Source organism: Schistocerca serialis, chromosome 1 (assembly GCF_023864345.2).
Source record: "Schistocerca serialis cubense isolate TAMUIC-IGC-003099 chromosome 1, iqSchSeri2.2, whole genome shotgun sequence".
Classification (NCBI taxonomy): domain Eukaryota; kingdom Metazoa; phylum Arthropoda; class Insecta; order Orthoptera; family Acrididae; genus Schistocerca; species Schistocerca serialis.
The window spans coordinates 529,109,626-529,136,028 of record NC_064638.1 but is presented as its reverse complement, the minus strand read 5'-3'; the positions used below and the strand labels follow the sequence as shown (position 1 = coordinate 529,136,028).

The window sequence follows — 26,403 nt, the reverse complement described above, 5'->3', positions numbered from 1 at the left end:
CGATTCCCAAAACTTTTATTTTCTCATACTAATTACATGTTTTCTAAGGATCTTCCAAACATATTTGTTTCAGACTTTCAGTAAATGTTACACAGTACCTTCTGCATAATTTAACACAGCCTTTTTCCAAAAAACTGTATATTTTGGGATATATAAATAAAAAATTGCAAAACAATGTTGTGAATTTTCATTACAATTGAAAAAAAAATCATCTTTAATAACTGAACTAAAATTTTGTAAAATCCCTGTGTTAAGTTGTAGCCCATATTCCAATAAATAATCTGTAAAAAGTTCAACTTCCTACCTCAAATACTTTGTGAGGAAAGATGTAATTTATAAGCGTTATTTTAACATTGCAAGTATAGGGCGTTCCGGAGCCCCTTAAGGCAAATGCCGGAATGGTTCTTTTGAAAGGGCACGGTCGATTTCCTTCTCCGTACTACCCCAATCCGAGCTTGTGCTCCGTCCTTAATGAGCTCGTTGTCGACGGGACATTAAATACTAAATCTCCACCTCCTGCAGTGCGGGCTGTATACAGTGCAGGACGCTGAAACCTCGTACATGTGTTAATTAATCGGTGCGCTTCCTAAATCCATGTGACTACTAATTGCGGGTGATCTGTAAGATCGTGTCCATCAGGGATGTATTCAAACCCTTCCTGGTCTGAAGCGTAGCTTACAACGACATATCGCTGTCATTACACAGGATACGCTGGAAACAACTGTCGATCATGCCCTGCTACGGATGCAGCACTTGCCGAGTCGGCAGATCACATTGGACACATGTTTAATTTGTGACCATACGGTGATAAGCTTCCTAGACCATTGTTATCATATGTTCGATCGTCCCCCCTTTTCTGCTACCACGTCACATTCTGACCGGTTATACCGCTATATTTTCACCCGCTGGCAGAACCTGGAATAATTATTCTTTTCAGTATACCCCGTGGGCGCTCAATGTAATGAACGTACCTAGGGCGTTTCAGCGTCCTGGTCTGTATACAGAGCGCACTGCAGCACTCGGAACATAGTCAGTTTAATTATAACCACCTGGTGCTTTGCAAAGGACATGTACTTTGCGGACGCGAAGGATAGGGGAAACCTTCCCAATTAGGCTGCTGAACCTGCCCTTCGGGATCTCCCAGCCAATAATTCATACCCTACGACTTCACTTTTATTTTCTTCCGGTGTGCCTATAGCGACAGCTATTTTATACATAATTGCGCAAAGCTGTTACATATTTATTTCCTCGTACAAAATATACCGTCCTCTTTCTTCCCGTGTACCTATAGCGACAGCTATCTACACTGAAGAGCCAAAGAAACTGGTACACCTGCGTAATAACGTGTAGGGCCCCCGCGAGCCTCAACACGACGTAGCATGAACTCGACTAATGTCTTAAATAGTTCTGGAGGGATTTGGCACCATGAATCCTGCAGGGCTGTCCATAAATCCATAAGAGTACCAGGGGGTGGAGATCTCTTTTGAACAGCACATTCAAGGCAGCCCAGATATGCTCACTTCTGTTTTTTATTCCAGTCTTTGCTCACAATATCAATCTTTTGAGGATGGCCAGTTTCAGCCAGTAATGACCATCCTCAGATCTTTTCTACACCATGTCCTAAAGTGATAAGGCCGTAATGGCATCGTCAAAACCTATAAATGTACTTAGCACAGCACCGTCACATACATCTAAAATAAGGTGTAGAATAGGCCACATCGTCCACATAGTCATTTTTGCAGCTGGCTTTTTGAGTAGCCAGTTGCTGCGTGGACTATGTGGCCTGTTCTACACCTTATTATAGATCTATGTGACGATGTGAGCTGAGTATATTTATATGTGTTATGCGCTTCAGTGTATGTTACTATAACTGCTAATCCCCTTCATGGTTCAGTTGAAGGTTGCGTACATATCGGCTTCCAGAAATAACCAAAAATTTGATCTACAGTATTTTATATAATTATGGACCGAACTTCAAAATTTAAAACGCTGCCATAATCCACGCATTAAGAGGCATAGTCTTATGTTAAACCTGTAACATAGTAAGGCAAGTATTACGGTTAGAAACTGGATATATGATGTGAAACAGTGTAATTCACAGCGAGCAAATTACACATACTTTATTAACCAGTGTTTGAGGGAGAGAGAGAGAGAGCATTTAGCACTTCCAACAAACTTTACATCTAATTTCAAATCTTGTGAAAGTTTTTGTCGTTGACATCCCCCCCCCCCCCCAAAAAAAAAGGGAAAAAAGCTTATCGCTTAGGCCTACTACACTTTCGCTTTTAATGCAGTAAAACAGTGTCAAGACATGACGTTTTAATTCATTACTGCGTCATCTATTAGCAACAAATTTTGCAGGCAGTATCTACATATATCACTGAATGTTCCTGCGAAATAATGTTATTGTACCACACACATGTTGAGGAGACATGTAGTTCTTGTAAAACTAGTTGTTGCTTAAAACGAAGCGCGAATTATCGAGACCAGAGTCATCAAGTGTTTCATAATGAGAGTACGTAGCGAATTCCAACAAACTTTAAACATAATTTCAAACACATTTCCTCGCTTGCATGCTTAACGTCGAATATTTAACGCATTAAGTCATTTGTAAAGCAAATAGACACTTGAAGCTGCTTCATACATGGGTATTCGATTGTTTAAAGAATCGCGGGTTTTCTGGTCTATACTTACATTCAAAACTAATGTAAATCTCGAAAAGTTCTTGGCCGATTTACTTTAAATATTCATATGAAACTGTGAAAAAAATTCGGACAAAGGCTTTATGTTTTATTCAACTACAACGCGCGGTTTCGTTTCCTTTCTCACCTAAACAGTGTGCTGGCTTATTGGCTTATGATTTGAATATTGCTACGTGACATGAATCGTTCAAAACTTCGTAATGCGTCTAAAAGAAAGGATATTATTTTGGAAAAAGTAATTGTAGAACACAGATTACCAGTCAGTCGATACGATTGTTCCCACTGAAGGTGCAGTTTAATCAGTATCCAAAAGAATTTCTAAGGTCACTGAATCCAAATGGGTTTCCGCCAGACAGTTTGAAACTTACAGTGGCCGTTCCTAAATACTACTACGCAATCTCAATCTTCCGAAACTTTATAATGGTACCCGTTTACAGATTAAAACTATGAGAACTAATGTATTGAAGCTATATCCTCACAGGTTTAGTAGCTGGAGAGGTCGCTCCCGTGTCCCTTATACCAGTGATCTCAGCCGATTTACCCATTTATTTAAGCGACTTATGTTCCGAGTCAAGGTTCTGTTTGCAATAACAATAAACAAAACTCAAGGCCAGTCATTCACATACTTCGGAACTGATTTACGATCAGTGTGTTTTCTTCACGGCCAGTCGTGTGTTGCCTTTTCGCGAAATGGTAGTTCAGAAAACCAGTTCATAGCCGTACCACACAGGACTAAAAAACGAAAAATGTTGTATATTCTGAAGTTTTGTAACCGTGTTGTGTACAAGTAGATTAAAACTGAAGAAACTGCAAAAAGGTGGGAATTTAAGGAGATGGGACCTGGATAAACTGACTAAACCAGAGGTTGTACAGAGTTTCAGGGAGAGCATAAGGGAACAATTGACAAGAATGGGGGAAAGAAATACAGTAGAAGAAGAATGGGTAGCTCTGAGGGATGAAGTAGTGAAGGCGGCAGAGGATCAAGTAGGTAAAAAGACAAGGGCTAGTAGAAATCCTTGGGTAACAGAAGAAATATTGAATTTAATTGATGAAAGGAGAAAATATAAAAACGCAGTAAATGAAGCAGGCAAAAAGGAATACAAACGTCTCAAAAATGAGATTGACAGGAACTGCAAAATGGCTAAGCACGGATGGTTAGAGGACAAATGTAAGGATGTAGAGGCTTATCTCACTAGGGGTAAGATAGATACTGCCTACAGGAAAATTAAAAGAGACCTTTGGAGAAAAGAGAGCCACTTTATGAATATCAAGAGCGCAGATGGAAACCCAGTTCTAAGCAAAGAAGGGAAAGCAGAAAGGTGGAAGGAGTATATAGAGGGTCTATACAAGGGCTATGTACTTGAGGACAATATTATGGAAGTTGAAGAGGATGTAGATGAAGATGAAATGGGAGACACGATACTGCGTGAAGAGTTTGACAGAGCACAAAAGACCTGAGTCGAAACAAGGCCCCGGGAGTAGACAACATTCCATTAGAACTACTGACGGCCTTGGGAGAGCCAGTCCTGACAAAACTCTACCATCTGGTGAGCAAGATGTATGAGACAGGCGAAGTACCCTCAGACTTCAAGAAGAATATAATAATTCCAATCCCAAAGAAAGCTGGTGTTGACAGATGTGAAAATTACCGAACTATCAGTTTAATAAGTCATAGCTGCCAAATACTAACGCGAATTCTTTACAGACGAATTGAAAAACTGGTAGAAGCCGACCTCGGGGAAGATCAGTTTGGATTCCGCAGAAATGTTGGAACACGTGAGGCAATACTAAACCTACGACGTATCTTAGAAAATAGATTAAGGAAGGGCAAACCTACGTTTCTAGCATTTGTAGACTTAGAGAAAGCTTTTGACAATGTTGACTGGAATACTGTCTTTCAAATTCTGAAGGTGGCAGGTGTAAAATACAGGGAGCGAAAGGCTATTTACAATTTGTACAGAAACCAGATGGCAGTTATAAGAGTCGAGGGGCATGAAAGGGAAGCAGTGGTTGGGAAGGGAGTGAGACACGGCTGTAGCCTATCCCCGATGTTATTCAATCTGTATATTGAGCAAGCAGTGAAGGAGACAAAAGAAAAATTCAGAGTAGGTATTAAAATTCATGGAGAAGAAATAAAAACTTTGAGGTTCGCCGATGACATTGTAATTCTGTCAGAGACAGCAAAGGACTTGGAAGAGAAGTTGAACGGAATGGACAGTGTCTTGAAAGGAGGATATAAGATGAACATCAACAAAAGCAAAACGAGGATAAAGGAATGTAGTCGAATTAAGTCGGGTGATGCTGAGGGAATTAGATTAGGAAATGAGACACTTAAAGTAGTAAAGGAGTTTTGCTATTTAGGGAGCAAAATAACTGATGATGGTCGAAGTAGAGAGAATATAAAATGTAGACTGACAATGGCAAGGAAAGCGTTTCAGAAGAAGAGAAATTTGTTAACATCGAGTATAGATTTAAGTGTGAGGAAGTCATTTCTGAAAGTATTTGTATGGAGTGTAGCCATGTATGGAAGTGAAACATGGACGATAAATAGTTTGGACAAGAAAAGAATAGAAGCTTTTGAAATGTGGTGCTACAGAAGAATGCTGAAGATTAGATGGGTAGATCACATAACTAATGAGGAACTATTGAATAGGATTAGGGAGAAGAGAAGTTTGTGGCACAACTTGACTAGAAGAAGGGATCGGTTGGTAGGACATGTTCTGAGGCATCAAGGGATCACCAATTTAGTATTGGAGGGCAGCGTGGCGGGTAAAAATCGTAGAGGGAGACCAAGAGATGAATACACTAAGCAGATTCAGAAGGATGTAGGTTCCATTAGGTACTGGGAGATGATGAGGCTTGTACTGGATAGAATAGCATGGAGAGCTGCATCAAACCAGTCTCAGGACTGAAGACCACAACAACAACATTGTGTACAAAAAATTTAAAAACAGTAAAACTGAAAACGAAAACAAGATCCTTTTTTTATTCGTAGTCTGCATGATTTATTATAATGTTTATTTACCTTCAAACTGGGCGAAGTCGCAACGAGGAGCCGAAATTTGCTTTCTGGCACAATTCCCAGGAGTAACACAAATTAGGACGTTTGAGGAGCATTCAAGAAGTAATGCAACATTTTTTTTCTCGGCCAATTCCGGTTGAAAAACTGCGGAATTTGTTGTGGGACATCGTGGAATATTTCCGCTTCAGCCCCCATAGTTTTACGAAGTTCCGATAGGTTGCGGCGTTTTCAAAATGCCGTCTGTAATGGAGCTGCGTTCCAATGAGATAGTTGTCACTGAGTTTTATTTGACGAAAAAAGAGAGCGTCGCAGATATTCACAGACGCTTGCAGAATGTCTACGGAGTGCTGGCATTGAACGAAAACACGGTGAGTCGTCGGGCTAGGCGTCTGTCATGATAGCAACAAAGTCGCAAAAACCTGTCCGATCTTCCACGTGTTGGCCGGCTACACGCAGTATTGACTCGTGCAACGTTAGAACGTGCGGACACTCTCATTCGAGGTGATCGACAGAACACAAACAAACACGCCGCTATACATCTAGACGCCTGTGTTGGTAGATCTGACACGCTCGTCCAGCTGTTGGGATACTCAACGTTTTGTGCTCCATGGGTACCGTGCGGACATACAGAGCCCCTCTCGTAAGGTTTCATAAGGCCGTCGTATTGAAAAATAGGGTTTCGTAGCCAAAAGAGTGGGGATTAATATGGTGTATTGGAATCCTGAATACAACTAACTAGCTTTCATAAGAAAATGTGTTGAATTACTTATTGAACACCCCTCGTATATCCATTTCCGATACACGCGAGATCTGTTCAACAAATTCCGGAACATTCGTAATTTCGCGCCAATGGTGCGTTCGAGCGAAATGCGGTTGGCATCCCTGCGCCCGCCTGTGTTTAATGTGTAAATGCCGGTAGTTTCGTTGTTGTACGTCTTTTAGATATTGTTCAGTGCTGTATTGAGTAGAACGTCGTGTTGCACAGTTTACGAATCTCGAGATGGCAGAGTTAGAGGAGCAACGCGCCTGCATTAAATTTCGCATGGAACTCAACAGAACCTTTACAGATACACTAAATTATGCAAGAAACCTGCGGTGATGACTGCTTGAACCGTACTCGGTGTTACGAATGGTTCACACGGTTTAAAAATGGCCTGAAGGAAGTTTAAAGATGGCCCTTCGATGTCTACCGACGACGCTCATGTCAAGAACGACTACGAAGACTGGCTGTCAGAGATATTACAGAAAAATGTAACATTTCAGTTGAATCATGTCATGAAATCCTCGCACAGCATCTTGGAACGCATCGTATTGCCACCAAGTTCGTCCCACAGCTCTAGAGTGAAGCTCAGAAAGACGTTCGCCTCGCAATCTGTGGAGAGCTTTTGAATGCGCAAATGAGAACGAGATGTTCCTTAAGAGAATCATAACTAGTAGACGTGGGTCTACGGTTATGATGTTGAGACCAAGGTTCAATCTTCTCAATGGCTCGGGACAGGTTCTCCAAGACAAAAAAGCTCGTCAGGTCAGGTCAAAGGTCAGAGCCATGCTGATAGTTTTCTTTGACCTGAAATGTGGCTCTTGCGTCACGATAACGCACCCTCACATTAATTCCTGTTGGTGCGTAACTATTGGAAGAAAAAACAAAAGAAAAAAAAGAGCTCACTGTTCTGCCTCATCCTCCGTACTCTCCAGATCAGGCCCCTGTAGACGTATTTTTCTTTTATTTCCAAAGTTGAAAAACCCCGTTGAAAGGACGAAGATTTGCAACGATAGACGACATGAAAACTTGCAGACGGCATTCACGCGATCCAGCAAGAGGCTTCTGCAAGTGGAAACGGTGATGGAAGCGGTATGTCAGTTGTGGAGGAGAGTATTTTGATGGAGACCATTCACAGTGTGACGCAATGGTTAAGAAGTGGGGCGGACCTAATCCGTTTTTTAACAATCCAGTTTAAGGTTTTCTCGTGATGTTGTTGATTAGTTGCTTCTAAATTAGATGCCGAGATTATTTCTTTTGAAAACTTCATGGCTGATTTCCTGCTCCAGTCTTGTGTCCCGTCTCTGACGACTCCATTGTCGACAGGACGTTGTAGTCTTTTTATCATTCTTCCCATGTTGCTGCTTTGTTCTTGCACTATATCTCGTTTGAAACTCTACGCGGTGCCAGCCAGTGATTTTTCAATTTGGCGTCAGCGATTTCAGGAAAGGATACGGATGTTATACAGGGCTGACCTTCATATTGAGTAAACAAAGCAAAAACAGAAATTCTAAACTCCGTTTTTCAAATGTTCCTTTTAAAAAGGAAAAATCAGGAGTATTGCCCCAATTTAATTCTAAACTATTACTACAAAGATGAGTAATGTAGATATTGGTGTTAGTGGTGTTGTCAAACAGCTGAAATGTGTAAAATCGAAGAAAACTCGAGTGCTCTGTGGGACACCATTCAGATTCTATATTGAATTTGCGGCTGAGCTAATCCCTATATGAACCACAATTTACCGTAGGTCCATCGAATAGAAAACCATTTCAAGTTGTTGGAAGAAAACACATGTCATACCCATCTGCCAGAAGGCTAGCAGAAATGATCCACAAGCAAAACTCTAGACAGAACTTTCTTTTGTCTTACAGTATACTGCATCGAATGAATGGAACGGCTTTGTCCAGTAAGAGGAGTCTCTTGTCAGAGATAGTTTAGTACTGTTGCTTACTTTGCTGAAATGTAATAATTGTACATCACTTAAATACCTGAAACGATAGAAATGTGCCTTTGCTATCCTGCAATCGTTTGCCAATCAATAATTGAGATCTTTAACCACAAAGTAATGGCAAACTTCGTGTGTTAAGCTCAAGTTCTGTGGCATCTGAAACATATGAGAGCAAGTAACGTCAACGAAAATTTATCCAAAGATGATTAGATGAGTCCTGTTCCCTATTTTCTTCAGTGACTGTAGAGCATACAACATAGAAGAAGAACTGAGCTATCGTTAAAGACTATCATACGACACTTATTATCTAAATTGTTTCACTTTAAAGGAGAGTGATGATGCTAGGGACAGGCAATAGGTATCACATACCACGATCGTGAGTCGTGAGACGCCCATATATCCGCATTATCGTGCTTGCAATAAGTTTGTACTTCTTTTGACTGACATCAGCTACTAGAATCAGAATGCATGTATCCCGATAGAAGATATTCCCCAGGTTAGATCGCCTGTGAACATGGCAGGTGTCTGAAAGGCGGATTTCCAAAAACTGTTCAATACTTTTGTGACAATATTCCAGAACTAGACAGTAGACTACATTGTTGTTTCGAGGACTAGTTTATTATGTGATTACTTATTTTCTGTTCCGACGTCCGAGAGGGCAGACATTACTAAGGAACTGTTGAAGCTGCATAGTGCACGGCGGTTTTTCTACTTTTAACTGTGTCCTGACAGTATGACCACAGAGCAGGAGGCGTGAGACCAACCTGCTCCGCCTGTCGCCAACATCTACCCACTATTATCATGTGACTTACGCATATACCAGTTTCTTTACATTTTGAGCTAAGAGTGAAGCTTTAAATTTGTACTTAGTCTTCCTATTTGGACTCATTTATTTATTATGAACAACAACGGTGAATAATTGTTGCTGCTGCGGTATATGCAAATAGAAATGCACCATTGAGCCCAGACACTATGACCACAACCCATTATTAGGGCCCCCCTCGTGGGAGCGAGCATTTCGGAAACGATGAAGCTGGGCGACGGTTCGCACGCCACTGTCATCATCGTCATCATCATCATCCATGGAAAGTGATTGAAGGACGTGAAACCACGAGTAGGTGGCAAGATGTAGGACCTCCACGCCTCATCACAGAACATCCATCTCGGAGGCATGCCCACTCTGTAAAGCAGGAAACGCTGTGGTCTGTGGCAGATCTGACGAGAGTGTTGGTTCAGGCACAAGTTTTTTGCAGCACACCTTTCAGCACACACTGTCGAGCATACAGTTTCGCAGCTTGCCTCTTCCGATCTTGACCCATGGACATTTTCAATTGACACACATGCTTGGAATGACATGGGGTTTTATTAGAACCAAAACAATACAAACGTTCAAAAAATGTCCGACAGATGGCGCTTCATCTGATCAGAATAGCAATAATTAGCATAACAAAGTAAAACAAAGCAAAGATGATTATCTTTACAGGAAATGCTCAATATGTCCACCATCATTCCTCAACAATACCTGTAGTCGAGGAATAATGTTGTGAACAATACTGTAAAGCATGTCCGGAGTTATGGTGAGGCATTGGCGTCGGATGTTGTCTTTCAGCATCCCTAGAGATGTCGGTCGATCACGATACACTTGCGACTTCAGGTAACCCCAAAGCCAATAATCGCACGGACTGAGGTCTGGGGACTTGGGAGGCCAAGCTTGACGAAAACGGCGGCTGAGCATACTATCATCACCAAACGACCCGCATCTGTCGGACATTTTGTGAACTTTGTTTTATTTTGGTACTAATAAAACCCCATGTCATTCCAAGCATATGTGTCAATTTTTACCTCTCTATCTACATTATTTCATAGTTTATTTATACTGACTTTTTGATCACCCGGTATTGATAAATGGGCTTATCCTGCCAATTTCTTTGTAAAGTTGATTGGATTTTGTAATTATCGAAATAACATCACGTACTCTTTCAACCAGAGAAGTTTAATTTAGTTTCCTCCTCCCCTTCAAAGTACTTCACTTTTCATGTTAACTGAATCTTCCGTCGGTTCTCTGTAGAACAACATTATAATAAATGAAAAATGCCGGTTTGCTTTTGTTGTACAGTATCTCAACTGTATTACTGTAGAATAAAAGCAAACTAGCGCTTTTCATTTATTACTTCACTTTCTTCCTCAAATGGTACAAATGCCTATAAGCACTATGGACTTAACATCTGAGGTCATCAGCCCCCTAGACATAGAACTACTTAAACCTAACTAGCGTAAGGACATTACATACATCCATGACCGAGGCAGGATCCGAACCTGCGACCGGAGCAGCAGCGCGGTTCCGGACTGTAGCGCCTAGAACCGCCCGACCACAGCGGCGGCTTCTTCCTCAGGCAGCGTGTTTATGAGACAAGTGCTAAATAAATTCGGAAGTGTGGCAGTGTGTTCCAGTAAATCCGTTCAAAGTATGCACATTAGAAGCAGTTTTACTCCTACAGGTAAAATGTGTGTAATTATGACAGTGTGAGTAGTTACCTTCAGGTTGTACCGATCTCGAAACAATTATGGTTTTTTAAAATGTCACAATAGGAAACTCTTGCACTAGTGGCTGTGTGTTGGAACTATGTACGATTAATAATTTAGTTCCCGATAAATGAACCAGAAAGAAATGTATGGCACCAGAAAGTAAAATCCAAAGGATTTCGTACTTAAAACTAATTGTATGTGGTAAACTGCCAAGCTGATGAACGTCGTAGCTTTATATTCGAATTTTTTCCGAGACACGTCCTTTTAGGCATACTTGGAAGTCATTTCTCGGTGACTGTTATTAAAACAGATTTGGCAGCACGATGAAGTATAATAGAAAACACAAGAAAAGCTGGGGCAATCCCATCTTCTCCTATAACTAATACCGACGTGTGAGCTGTGATACTTGTCCCCAACAAGCGAAATGCCCTACATTTATTTCTGCAAAGCTTTCGCTTTAAACCAAGTTCATTCCAGATACCGAATACAAATTGTTAAGATACCTATGAAACATGTTTACAAAATCCACAGTAATTGCGAACGATTCCTGACTGCATTAGCGATCTAATGACTATAAAATATGCATACTGCTGTTTACGGACAAACCTTACGCCTTATATGTCACGTGACTTTTGGAGGGAATATAATTTGGCGACAAAAATTCTGTTGTGCCCATTTGAAAACTCATTTTATAGATATTCCTATTGTATGTCTTCAAGTTTCACCCTAATCGATCGACTCGGTTGCCGTACACAGCGTACTTTAGACGGCTTCTTGCTGTCCGCAGAAGACAAAAACGGCGAAACTTCTGTGGGGCCTCGCGTTAAACGACTTGGCGAAATGTCTCGGAACAGTGAAAGGAACGGATGCTGGCCCAAATGGGCTCTTCTTTGAAGGCCACAACTACTGTTCGAACATGTTTCGTAACTACAGTACAGACACTTGCAGTATCCGTTTAGTTTCGTTTGAGCGAGACCTCGTGCATGCTTTTTCTGGTGAAGCGTAACAACGCACACACTCGACTCTTCCTAATTCGGAGCTTAATAAATCTAGTTTCTCAATAAATCAAAGTAATTGCCCTGTCTTTCGAAAAAAGTCGATAAATCGAAGAAACCGTGTGTGTTTTGGTGCACTCGATAAATCGTAGTGATTTTCATTACACTCTAGTCAGCAGCGAAAACTTTATAATAGGATATTTGACTGTTTTGTGGAAATCGTCTGAAATGGTTCATTACATCATTTTATGATCAGAACAGGTTTTTCTCCTCTTCAATTTTTATAAAAACGGAAATTAAATTCACATAATTTGAAAGCCCGCTAAAAGCTCCATTCGAGCCATGTGATGCCTGTGATGTCACTGGCTAGCTCGCTGCTCCTACTGTCATGAAGGTAGTTCACTGTGATGTCTTGTTTAGGACTTTACCTTTCGGAATACGGATTACAAATGGCTTGCAGTAAGTAGTACCACACTGTACCAATACATCCATAAAAACTCGGAAAATTGTTTTTGAGTGTTCCGAAGAATGAGAAGTTGCGTAAAAAGCTGTTTCACTGTACCGGCAGAATCTCACCACGTCGACGCACTAGTTCCCTAACTTTGTTAAAAATGTCTTACTAATGATATTCTGCAAGTTCTCTCTGAAGCGCTCTTCAACTACAGATCCTGACCCAGGTGGTCTACGAAAGCATCCGATCAACATTTTTGACCGTTCTTTGATACTCAGTTTCACCCAGATTAATTCACTGATCGAGACAGGACGCATTGCTACAGGTTGCTTACGACCTACTCCTGTCAATAAGCTGTACCAAATTATGGGTATAGCACCGCTACGCATTCGAAGGCAAGCTGCAACAGAAGTGGAGAAGAAAAAACAAGAAATCGACCCTAGACATCCTTTGTTCGGACATGACTCTTAACAACCAAGACTGATGTCAAGAAAAAGCTTCCTACAGAAAACTATGGCAATTCGTTCATCTCGCAGAACTCGCAGAGAGGAGCTTTGGCGAGACTCCCTAGCTGAAGACAATTACATAACGGTCAAAGAGGAAATAGCCGAAGGTTCGCACCTGTCATACGTGACCTGAAAGACTTTGAACAAGCTGCGAGTTGGGGTGTCAAGGTGCAAAGCCAACCTCAGGAAGTGGGGCTTCAGTAATGAGGAGGAAACTTGTCAGTGTGGTGACGCACAGGACGAACAACATCTGCTAGTCTGCAGGAACCTACCGGCTGCATGCACTATCTGTGATCCTGCTGCAGCCAGCGAAACTACTGTGATAACCGCCGAATACTGGGCCCGTCAAAAAATATAATCATCTTGCTGCTTGTTTGTATATATTAATGAATCTGTGTCATAAATACTACTGTACATATTTAATTTTGCAAATTTGTTATGTGAATCAATACTTATTAGTTTTTGTAATTATTTTATGTCATGGACTCGAAAAATAAATAGATAAATAAATAAATTCACATGCGGAATCCGTGATAACCTTTTGTCGATTTTCTTACTGCAGTAAACACGCCACCATCATTGGCGATTAACCTAACCTTACGGTCAATATTCCAATCTGAACTTAGGATTTCGTTGTCATTGACTTCTGGTTTCAATCAGCTTTCTGTTCGCAATACTATCTGTGCGTTATAACCTTCAGTAACCGATACTAAATCTGGGACGTTTCCTTGGATGCTCCTGCAGTTTACTAAAATCATATTAATCTATTCTATCTCTGATCTGCGAGGACCAAGATTCTCTGATGTCACTGTGGCTTATTTATCAGGCAAATCGCCTGGATCATATCTCATTTAGTTTATATAATTCCACTTGTAGTTTATCTTCGCTATCTTGCAAGACAACCTGACCACCTATGAATAACATCGTGTTAATAGGTTTATTCCTCCCAATATTTGTGCCTGTTGGTGTTCCACCTTCTTCCACTCGCTGATAATGTCATCTATATAGATACTGGATAATGTTGGTGACGAGCTACACCCTTATTTTACCTTGATTTGTTTGTACTTCAGGCTTTATCATTTCATCATGTCAGTTCAAATTCAGGTAAACATATGTAGCCTTTCTGTGACTTGGATTGGTTGTTTAGGGATTCCTCTTTTTTTCATTATTGCCCATAGCGTATCTCTGTGAATTCTACCAAATTCTTTTTCAGAATCCACAAATGCCAGGTGGGTTTCCCGATTAAATTTTCGTCTCTCTGATATTATACATTTTTATAGTAAATCTCTCTGCGACTACAGTAGTTACGCAGCTTTCGACACTCACTTTTTGTCACTGAGTGAAAGATAAGGCATCATGTTGAAATCCTAAAATGTTAAAACGAGTTGAACTGATACTGCTAGTCCTGGTAAGGATTTTTGCTGTTAGTATGTACCTGTACGTTGCACATGAAATTAAAGGTTTAAAAAACTGGTTATAACCAGGAGCCTGCGTAACAGTAATAACTATTACTGTTTATAGTAGTAAGCTGAAGAATCCTAGCAAACAAAATTGTAAGAAAAAGCCATATTGTGTCAGTGACAACTGAAGGTGCTTTAATTTAAAGCGAAATGCGTTTGGTAGTAGGAAGACTTCGATTACAATCGCAAAAACGGTATTTAACCTATGCAACTTGCAAATCTGCGACTGCGGAAAAAAGAGGCCAACATAATGCTTGCAAGTAATTTAAAAGTGTTAAGAGGTAGAGAAGGCAATCCTCGTGCTGAGAATTCATAGGGAGGCTCCTAGTTCATTTGTTTATAATTTGTAATAAACTCAATAACGTGCTTAAAAAGATATTCGTTTTTCTTGCAGGTACACAGCGGAGGAGATAGAACTGAGGGTAGCAGAATATCGCACCATGTTGGTCGACAGTGGCGGCAAGGCAACGGCCATACCCAGGGACGAATTCGGACGCTTCGCGTAAGTACTCTTCACATAGCTATCATTTCTTCCTCGGCAGCACGGAAGCGTCAAAGTACTTTCTACAGCCCACACCTGAGCTGGTCTTAGTACTTTGATGCCTCACTAAATAACACCTGCACTAGACTGGTAATTTTCCTCTTTGCAGCTTCCTGAAATTGTTACGGAAATTTCCAGCGGCATTATACTGCTCTGTTTTCGGATTTCATTACCCACGCGACAATAGATAGATAAATGAAAGGATCCACCTGTAGAAAGGATTTTTTTCACATTTACGGATTTTTATCTCATTATAAAATTTGCAATTTTCCGAATAAAATTATATATATCATCACTTATAGACTCACATGGGAAGTATTTTATTTTACTTTTTTAAAATATAATATACACCAGTTGAAAACGTTAAAATTTTTGCATGCATTACTTCAAGATCTAATAAAATCGGTAATTTTTTATACAGCTGGCTGTGGATTGCTGTGTTATAAAGCTCATGTCCAGAAGAGGATGGGAACCAGGTTTAGGAAGTTGAAACAAAGTTTGAGAGACAAGAAACTTTCTGATGGTAAAACCATAAGAGGTAGGCTGACAGAAGAAGTGATTGATGAACTACAGCAGTATTATGGGATGGCCATTAGAAATAATACTGAGGATTTGTTGAAAATGAAGTAGGCAGTATGGGCTACCCTCTTCCACAGGCTGTCAACTGATGAAAAACCAGTACACCACCTGTGCCCTCCTGGACCTGATTCATGGTACAATTACCTCAATGCCCAGTACTCAAACACTTCATACAGCCATAAACATTCCATCCCAGCAGCAGTCATGGATATCATAAAACCTATTTACAGAGACCTGGCAAATCGCGAATTACTGAAGTAGTAGTGTCTGCACAGTCAGACTCAAAATTCCAATGAGTCGTTCAATAATCTTATATGGACTCACCAAAAAATGTTTTTGTTGGAATGAAGACACTAAAGTGGGGGGGGGGGGGGGGGTCAGTGATGCTGTTATTGCTTTTAATGATGGCAGCATTGGTAGGATGAAATTGCTACAGCATATGGGAATTATTCCTGGAGCAAACTGCATCAGAGAACTCCAAAAAGAAGAAAAGAACTTCGAAAAAGATCTAGAGGATAAGATACAGGATGGTGCAGGGTGCTTCTGAGTGACTAAAAATAAAAAAATTAAGCATTTATTGAGTGAGTTACATTCTTTTACAACTTTAGGAGCCGTTCCTGAAAATTTACATATTCTGTTGCATTTTTGCCTAAATCTCAGAAACCATTTCGAGTAGAGTATTCAAATTTTCAGGGAGTGTATCCTGAGTATACTGAACTAAAAGAAGAACATAATGTTATGCATCATTAAAATTATTTAGGATAACATACTAAAAAGTACACAAAATTTTAACTGTGTAATTAAAAAATTGTATTTCAGAAATCAGTGACTCAAATGCAATTACTGTAATTCAGTAGACTCAGAACATACAGTTTAATATCCTGTAAAAGTTTCAATCCAATGGCTACAGTGGTTCCTGAAATGCAGGGAAGCCAAATCACTAAATTTAACATTGTCGGCATAGTGCGTTCCAACTCCCCTTGTTGTTGTTGTTGTTGTTGTTGTCTTCAGTCCTGAGACTGGTTTGATGCAGCTCTCCATGCTACTCTATCCTGTGCAATCTTCTTCATCCCAGTACTTACTGCAACCTACATCCTTCTGAATCTGCTTAGTGTATTCATCTCTTGGTCTCCCTCTACGATTTTTACCCTCCACACTGCCCCCCAATGCAAAATTTGTGATCCCTTGATGCCTCAGAACATGTCCTACCATCCGGTCCCTTTTTCATGTCAAATTGTTCCACAAACTCCTCTTCTCCCCAATCCTATTCAATACTTCCTCATTAGTTATGTGATCTACCCATCTAATCTTCAGCATTCTTCTGTAGCACACCACATTTCGAAAGCTTCTATTCTCTTCTTGTCCAAACTATTTATTGTCCATGTTTCACTTCCATACATGGCTACACTCCATACGAATACTTTCAGAAACGACTGCCTGACACTTAAATCTATACTCGATGTTAACAAATTTCTCTTCTTCAGAAACGCTTTCCTTGCCATTGCCGGTCTACATTTTATATCCTCTCTACTTCGACCATCATCAGTTATTTTGCTCCCCAAATAGCAAAACTCCTTTACTACTTTAAGTGTCTCATTTCCTAATCTAATTCCCTCAGCGTCACCCAACTTAATTCGACTACATTCCATTATCCTCATTTTGCTTTTGTTGATGTTCATCTTATATCCTCCTTTCTAGACACTCCTCTCAGTATGGCTATTATTTGTCAGAGGAACATTGCATCGAGCCTTACATATTCTGTCAAATACAGACAATGGCGTAATGTACATCGGATATATACGTGGTAATCAATTGAAAACCAAATACCCGCCACAACGGGACCATGGGATGGTTACTTTAAATGGAATAATCACTACAAGCATTGACATTTATCCCATTGGGAGACGAGACAATTCCTGTTTCGTAGAATGCGGTCGGCCGCTGATGGATGCACAATTGCACCTACTCTTGCACTTCCTCATCCGACTGAAACCGACGTCCACGCGTGTCTTTCTTCAGATCGCCAGAGATATGAAAATCACGCGGTGAATCTCCGGGGTGTACGGAGGATGTTGCAGTGCTCCCCAACCAAATGCTGAAGCGCAGCCTCGTCCCATTAACAGTGTGGGGAGGAGGGGCACTATCGTGCAACAGAATGTTTCCATCTGACAGCATTCCTGGGCGTTTTGATTTTATGGCGCATCGCAGTTTCTGTAAAGTGTCTTCATAGCGGTCGACATTGATTGTGATTCCACACTCGAGGAACTGGACGAGTAGCGGGACCCTGCAAAGGAGGAGGTGATCATGACCTTAGCGAAACTTGCGTGAGCAGCTGTCGATTTCTTGGGCGGCGGAGACGCATGATGTTGCCGCTATTGGCTTTGCCTTTTGCTCCTGAGCTGTCGGCCGTCAGCATCCTGTTGCACGATAACCCACGGCCACACTGCTAATCGGACGAAGGCTACACTTAGGCGATTTTGTTGGGAAATACTGAAACATCTGTACAGTTTCACCGTGTGACTTTCATAGATTTGGTGACATGCATAGATGTCGGTTTCAGTCGTACCAGGAAGTGTAAGAGTGGTTGCGGTTATGCATCAGTCAGCTGCTGACTACATTCCACAAAACAGGAATTGATCATTTCGTCTCCCAGTGGGATAAATGCCTTAATGCGTGTGGTGATCACTTTTCAGAGAAACCATTCCACGGCCCCGTTGTGGTGGATGTTCGATTTTCATTTGACTTGTCACTCGTACATGGAATCTGAAGACTCAAGACTTTCGATAGAGTTACGCACTGTCGCCTAATCAATACGGAGTAGAAGACCAGCCTTATGGGTGGATTGAAGAGTTCCAAGCAACTAGAAGCCAGCATTTTATTCTTAATGGGAATAAATCTTCACAAATAAAAGTAAATTCTTACACACCACAAGTGATTGTTACAGTGCTGACACTGTTCACAGGATATTTAAATCAGTTACTGTAATCATTACTTTCAAAGTATATATAAATGACTTTAATTTTATTCCTGAAACTCGAACTGTCTCTTCTGCCAGGATTTCGTAAAGGGCGACCCTGCATAGAACGGATATGAAACCTAAAAAATAATGAAGTGTAGGAATACCGCGGTGACTTTTGTTGGCTTCAAAGAGGCTTTCGATTCGATGGATAGGCAAACATTGCTGTATACTTCAGAGGAATTAAAAATCTACAGGAAAACAAGGGAAATTATCCAACAGACATTAACCACTACAATCTCGAAAGTTAAACTCATAGCAGAAACTTCAGAAGCAATTCAAATCCACAGCGGTGTTCGCGAAGGAGATGAACTTTACCACTACTATTTAACACAGTTCTCCAAGACATAGGAACAGGTAATTCAACTTGGCATTGAAAAAGAGCTGAGAATGAACGTGAAGGTGTAGCTTTCACAGACTATCTCGCTATTCTAAGAAACAATAGACTCACGAAGTCTCACAGAAAACTGGCCTGCAAATCTCCTGAGAGAAAACTATACATGAAAAGGAAGCCTGTGATTAATCTCCCCAAGTTAAAAGTTAAGTACTTTAAATATGTAGGAGAGGTCATCCAACCACCAGTATTAAACACAAAGTCAGTCAAGAAAGAATTTCAAAACTGAAAAAAACCTCCTGTGCGGCCACTACAGTAAAAAACATATTTCTGTCATAATGTTTTCATAATGCAGGGCCACAGTCATAATATATTTCTTTAAAGTCAGTACCGCCGTTAGACTTTTTTTTTTTTTACAGTGTTACATTTACATTTACCATCTTGAGTCAAGATTGTTTACTCAGTAATGAAGCAAAGCAGTAGGCCCTGCCAGAAATGTCGACTCATAGTCAGTGTGTCTAATAGTGTATTTTAATACGACAGTACGCCATCTTAGACAATTTATAACACTTAAAACATTTGATAATGACACTCTGAAGCCGAAATCATGATTGTGTAAGTGTAACTGTAACACTGTAAATAAACAAGTCTAATGGCGGTACTGACTTTAGAGAAATATTTCTCTCAGTTGCAAAGCTGAAGCATTACATCACAATAGTTCTACCGGAAGCACTCTGCGCTGTATAAACTGCAGTGATCATGGCCAAACAAAAATAAGATGGAATAGCAGGAAAGGAAAATCCTTAGGAAATTATTCGGTCCAGTTTTTCGTGAAGGAATTTAGATAAAGGGGCCGCCGAGAGACTTCTAAAAACATATACAAACAATAACGAAATCTTTAGAAGCAGAAGAATGAAATTTTATGGACATATCCAGAGGAAAAACAAGAATGGACTCACAAGACAAACCTTCGAGATAGCAGACAGCAGCAAAAAAGAGAAAAAGATCACTGAAATAGAGGAAGATATTAAAGAAGAGGGACTCGCGTAAAATAACATAACTGATTGACATCCGTTCAGAAACATACACGTAAACAAAAACGCACGGAAAAGATAACGGGAAGTAAATGTCCGGAACAACGGGACATAGAACACATTGAACTCATGAAGAGAATTTGGGAACAGCGAAGAAACAAGAAAAAAATCACTACTACTCAAATTCAAAAGATCTCTTAAAAGAGAATATTCGAAAATAATAATAAATGACCTGGTAGATAACGTCGAACTTCCATGAGGCTGTTTGAGGATGATGCTGTCATCAGCCACATATTAATGACTGTTAATTTGGCAAGACCCGCAACCACATTCAGTACTATAAAACCGTCCAATCATCATTATCATATGCTATTATTTTTACAGTTACGGTGACTATAAAGATTGCCCCGAGAACAAATTGATGCATCAACTAGTAACGGTTATTCCTATGACAGGCTATGAGAAATAGACAATTGCCTGCGTGTCCGAAGAAACATTGTATCGTACTTCTTAATAACACCGGCAGTACCATGTCCTGGACTCCCAATAAACACACTGATGGAAAAAAAGCCGCAACACTAAGGAGGAGTTGTGCGACATAAACGATAGTTGGTAGCCTTTTTTCTATATCTGAAAGAGGTCTATTTCAATTTCGCGCCCGTCTCGTAAGAGGGGCACTGATGTGAGCATTAGTTACCTTTGAGATTGGACATGGCGAGTTGATGCAAGTCAAGAATTCCTGTAAGGTGACGAAGACGCCATTATCAACACCTCACCGAGTTCAAATGAGGTCGTGTAAAGGGGCTGCGAGAAGCTGGATGTTCCTTCTACGATGTTGCAGGAAGACTTGGAGGGAATGTAGCCACTGTAATTGATTACTAACATCAGGGGTCACGTGAATTTACAGGCGCAAGAAGCCCTGTCATCGGATGGCCACGTGGTACTACCAGTAACGAAGACCGTCTTATTCGGCATATGGTTGTGACGCATCGTACTGCATCTGCAGCAGCAGTTTGAGCAGCAATTGGCACCACAGTGACACAACGAACTGTTACAAATCGGTTACTTCAAAGACAACTCCTCCGACCGAAACATTGTATCGTACTTCTTAATAACACCTCCGACCGCAAACCACAACCATTTGCGACTTCAGTAGTGTCAAGCGAGAGCTCATTGGAGAGCAAGATGGAGGTCTGTCGTGTTTTCTGATGAAAGCTGCTTTTGCTTCGGTGCCAGTAATGGCCATGTGTTGGTTCGGAGGAGGCAAGTTGAGGGTCTGCAACCAACCAGTTGCGTGCTAGACACATTAGACCTACAATCGGGTTATGGTCGGGAGTGCGATTTGTATGTTGGCAGGAGTACTCTCGCGGTTATCCCACGAACTCTGTCTGCGAATTTGTACGTCAGTATGGTGATTCGACCTGTTGTGTTGCCATTGGACAGCATTCCAGGGAGTGTTTTCCAACAGGATAATGCTTGTCCGTGTACCGCTGTTGTAACCCAACACACTCTACAGAGTGTCAGCATGTTGCCCTGGCGTGCTCGATCCCCAGATATGTCTCCAGTCGAGCACATATGGGACATCACTGGACGACAACTCCAGCGTTATTCACAAACAGCATTAAACGAACCTGTAGCGATTGACCAAGTGCAAGAGGCATGGAACTCCATCACACAAACTGACATCCGGCACCTGTACAACACAATGCATGCACGTTTGCATGCTTGCCTGCAACATTCTAGCGGTTACACCAGTTATTAAAGTACCGGCATTTCACATTTGCAGTGTCTTATATCGCGCGTACATTAACCTGTTATCTTGCATCGTTAATCACTTAAATATGTTATCTAGACAAGTGCATTCCCAAAGTTTCATTACTCTACATTAATTACTTTTTGGTGTTGTGATTTTTGTCCCGTCAGTATATGTCCTTCGAGGACAGGAATATATGCAATGTACGAGCGCAGGTTGTGATACGTGGACGACGACATATGAAAGTTTTGGTCTGGCCGTGATTTGTGCTCGGATTGCAGAATCGCTTAAGACGACTCGAGTGAAGCAGGAAATCAGGTTTCGACTCCCGATTCGGCACTCATTTTCACTGTCGTAATTCAAGTATACGGGCGAAGGTGATACATTTCCTACTAACAGATTAATGGATTGCGCGTTAATAGACGGAAAATCCATTATTGTAAGAGTACACAATTGTCGAACAGTCACTAGATGCAGTCACAACCTTTAAAGTGGAGTCACGATGTAAAACTGATCGCAGGAAAGGCAGATGCCAGAACGAGATTCATTGGAAGAATCCTCAGGAAGTGCAGTCCTTCACGAAAGAGGTACTTTAAAAAACCCTTGTTCGACGGATATTTGACTATTTGTCGTAAATCTGGGCCCGTTGCCAAAAATAATTGATAGAAGAGATAGTAAACAGCGCGTTTCTTCACAGGTCAGACGCTGCAAGAGAGACGGTGTTAACCACGGTGTGGTATACCGTAAAACTGAGAACGTCCTCGAATAGTATAACAATTATTCTTCCACATGTTGACAAGGTTGTTTCCACTACGCTGAAGAGGTTTCGCGAGAAGCCCTTACACGTCCTCCATACAGTCCAGAATCTCTCCCTATGCGATTTTCATACATTTACAGAAAGACGTTCGTGGCCATTGATTTGCTTCGGACGAAGGGGGTACAATTAGGTTCTGTTGGCAGCCGCAAACACTTTTCCGTGAAGATACTGACGGTCGTGTCTCACCGTAAGATCCATCTGTCCCGTTTTCATTTGACTGCCCCTGATACAAACTACAATATTTGATCCGTCAAAGATTTGCGTCGGTTTATTAAGGAAAATTTGCTATTTCATGATTAAACGATAAATGATATTGTTGCGATTCATTACGATTTTTATATTTGTTGCTCACAGAAACTGCATTTCGCTAGGTTTTTCGACTGTTTATCTTTTGGTGCGTGCATCCCAGTATAGTTGTCTTTTGAATGTACAAACTCAGTATTCCGACTTCCTTCACGTTTAAAGAAAATATGCGGAACTCTGATGGAAACGCGCGCCACACTAATAACCCAATGCTACAGCCGTACTAATCGTCCTAACACCGTCCATTACAAGAATAAGGTTAGAGCACGCGTGTTACACAGGACATCTGTACGGGATGGAAGTGACAGGCTCGAAAGCGCTTAACGTAGTCTCTCATATTGTAACGAGGCGATTCTGCTTACAGCTGTTTGAAGTTTAAGAGGGCCCGCTGGATCTAATTATGTATAACATACTGCCGATCATAGGGGACTGGCATTTTATAGCTCCCGTGAGGGTGTCATGACATATGATGAATCCGTCTCCTTTGGGTCGCTTCCATCTCAGTTAGATGCATCTGAGATAATTTGTGGCGTTTCTCGCATTAGAGGGATGAATGCGCACTCAGATTTAGCACCGAGTGAAATTTAAGATATATGCTTGGTTATTTTGCGAGACTTTGAGAAATTATGATGACGTGAATCTTTAGAAGAAATCGTCGTTAAATGTTGTCGACTATAACAGATTTGTGGAACAGTGATGTTACTTGCATTTCTGATACAGTATAGTTACATTTCAGAATCTTCGTGAATTTATTCAGAGAATTCTTTCAGTGAATTAAAGAAATCAAATAATAATCTAGTTCGTACTTCGATGAATCTCGTGATACAGTTAAATGCATCTTAGGCGACTCGTAATGTTTAAATCAAAATTGGAAGAACAACATGTTACCTTGTATTTTTTAAGCTTAAATTTATGGTTCACCTACAATATGACAATCAGGAATAGTCATCTACATCTATCTTCTACAAGTCACCTTACTTGTGTGGCGGATGGTACTTTCGGTAATACCGCTGTATTCTGCTACCCCCCATCACCCGTTTTTTTTTTTTCTCTTCCATTCGCGAAGGATACGTGGCAAGAACTAACGACTGTCGATATACATCCGCATGAGATCTAATTTCCTTGTCGTGATCATTTGGCGAATGTTGATGGGAGGCGATAAAGTATTCACTGAGTCTTCTTGGAATTTACGCTTTCGGAATGGAAAGACGGACACATACGTAACTGCGTGCTTGACGAGCACGCATGCGCAAGCGTGCTTGTCCCACCATGCATGAGAGATATTTGATAAATTTGCGCAGGCATCAGAATTGTAGAGACTGCTTGTCGCTGGATCCAATTTTGATTGTGCTTGTTCGTGCAAATGTTCAAGCGTGTGCAAGATTCAGTGTGTGTACCAAGAATAGGAAGGCTTGCGCAAGCATTCGTCAGTGATTTGATAATTTGTTCAAAGGTTGTATCGTACTGTAGAACAAGTCAAAGAATAAAACGTTATCTGGAGAAAGAGAAAAAAACAGCAATGCTGTGAGACAGATTTCGTAGTGTCTCTGCTGCGAATGGTTAATAAGGGAACATTTTTGTTTCTTTAACCACTCTTCACTCCACAGATCATTTTCCTTCTGTTGTTTTTTTCGTAACATAAGGACGATGGCTGCCGAAGCTTGCACATCGTCGTGTGAGATCGAAAATTTCTGCTAAACAAATTGATGAATGTTCAGGCACGCTTGAACCGTGTGGAGGCACTGGAGGCACAATGAATTTGTTTAGACTTAGGCAAACACGCTTGCTCATGCGTGCTTGTCAAGTATGCAGTTACGTGTCTGGCTGCCTTCACGGTAAACCTCTCCGAGACTGTCGCGCCAACTAAAGGATCCTGTGAGGAAACAAGTCGCTCTTCATTGGCTCTTCTCTCTCTCTCTCTCTCTCTCTCTCTCTCTCTCCCCTGCTAAACCAAATTGGTGAGGGTCCTAGACTGCTAAACAATCTTCACGAATCAGCCGGGCTAGTGTTTTTTAGCCACTTCTTTCGTGGATGAGTTACAGTTCGGAACCTTTTCCCAGTGAATCTCCACGTGGTATCTGCTTTTACTGCTATATGTTTTATGTGGGGATTTCACGTTAGACCGCTCTGGATGATTCCTCGTAGGTATTTTCCACTCGTTACTGTTGCCAGTAGTGGAATCGAACAGTGGTGGATATCTCTGTTTATACGCAGTGCTTTAGCCTACATTGATTTACGTTGAGGGTCAACTGCCAGTCGCCACACCGATCATCGATCCTCCGCAAGTATTCCAGCAATTAGCTACGGTTTCTGATAATTGCTACCTTCTCAAAGACAAATGCGTCGATTCCGAACAATCTCACGGATATTCCAACACTAGATCATTAATACACATTGTAAACAGTAACAGTCCAGTAACACTACCTTGGGATACTCTCGAAATTACTTTTGCGTGTGTCGGTTTTGTTCTGTTAAGTACGGCGCGTTGAGTTCTGTCAGAGAGGAATTTCTGAATCCAGTTACATATATGGGCTGAAATTCGGTAAGCTCGTATTTTGTTCAGTAAAAGACAGTGAGGAATTGTACTGAATATCTTCCGTAAATCAAGGAACTCAGTGCCTTTGTCTGCGTCACTCTTGATCTTATTGACGAACAGAGCGAGCTGAGTTTCGCAAATGTCTGTTTTGGAAATCCATGTTCCTTTTTACAGAGGATATTTTAGTTCTCCAAAACCTATGTAATACGTGAACCTAAAACCTGTTAACGAATTTTCCAATAGCTTTACGCCTATGATAATATGCATCTGTCCGACAACCTGCGTTTGAAAACGGAACGACCTGCTTTCTTTTTTTTCCAGTCGGTACCCTTCATTGTTCCAGCGATTAGAATTAAGTGCTGCTAGAAGGGGAGCAAGCTCTTTTGCATAATCTCTTAAAAACCACAGAAGTGTCATCTTTTTTAGGTGCTTTATCATTCTTCAGCAATTATACTTGATCAATTATCCGACTATCGTTTGTCTCAGTATCTACCATTTCGGCGTTCGTGTTGTGACTGAGAGGAGATACAACCAAGATGTCTTTTACTTGTACGCACTCGAAGCAAATCATTGTCGTTTTAGCAACCCGATGGGTTTGCAATACAGTCCATTCGATTACTAGCAACTGTAAATGTTGCGTATATGGAAGTCAGCAACAACAGTGAGAGAAGTTAGCAAGTTCACCGAAGCGTTGTAGACGTGTCCATGGACACGGTGGACGGACATGTTAAACATTCAGTTGACGCATCGAAAACTGATTTTTTTTTGTCCTCTGATCTATACCATTTTGGTGGTAGGGCAAGAAACGGCAATCAGTTTTATAACAAGTATACCTTGAAGTCGTACGTCGTAGCTATAACACGATTTTTTTTATAGTGGTAGGGTACTTCTCGTTTAAAGTGTCACAGTCATTGGACTACTGGTATTGCCTTCTTGGACTCCTTGTTTACTTTGTCTTCTTCCTTCCCACCTGCTCTGTTGATACGCCATTTTCTTATCCAACTGTCCTCCACGTTTTCCTCGTGTGTGTGACCACTTGCGAAGGGATGTTTTCATGACAGCCATCATTGAAAGAAAGGTACCATTAAGGCAGCAAATCTAGTTGTGTCTGTAATTGAAT

At 41.0% G+C, this 26,403-nt stretch overlaps 1 protein-coding gene across 1 annotated transcript in view; it reads left to right on the top strand.

The window, feature by feature from the left end:
• Positions 1-26,403, top strand: part of LOC126474911 (serine/arginine repetitive matrix protein 2) — a 264,123-nt gene that overhangs the window by 36,030 nt on the left and 201,690 nt on the right. Inside the window, exon 3 of the mRNA XM_050102411.1 lies at positions 14,765-14,872. Within this exon, the coding sequence (XP_049958368.1) occupies positions 14,765-14,872 (108 nt within the window). The remainder of the gene's footprint in view (positions 1-14,764; positions 14,873-26,403) is intronic.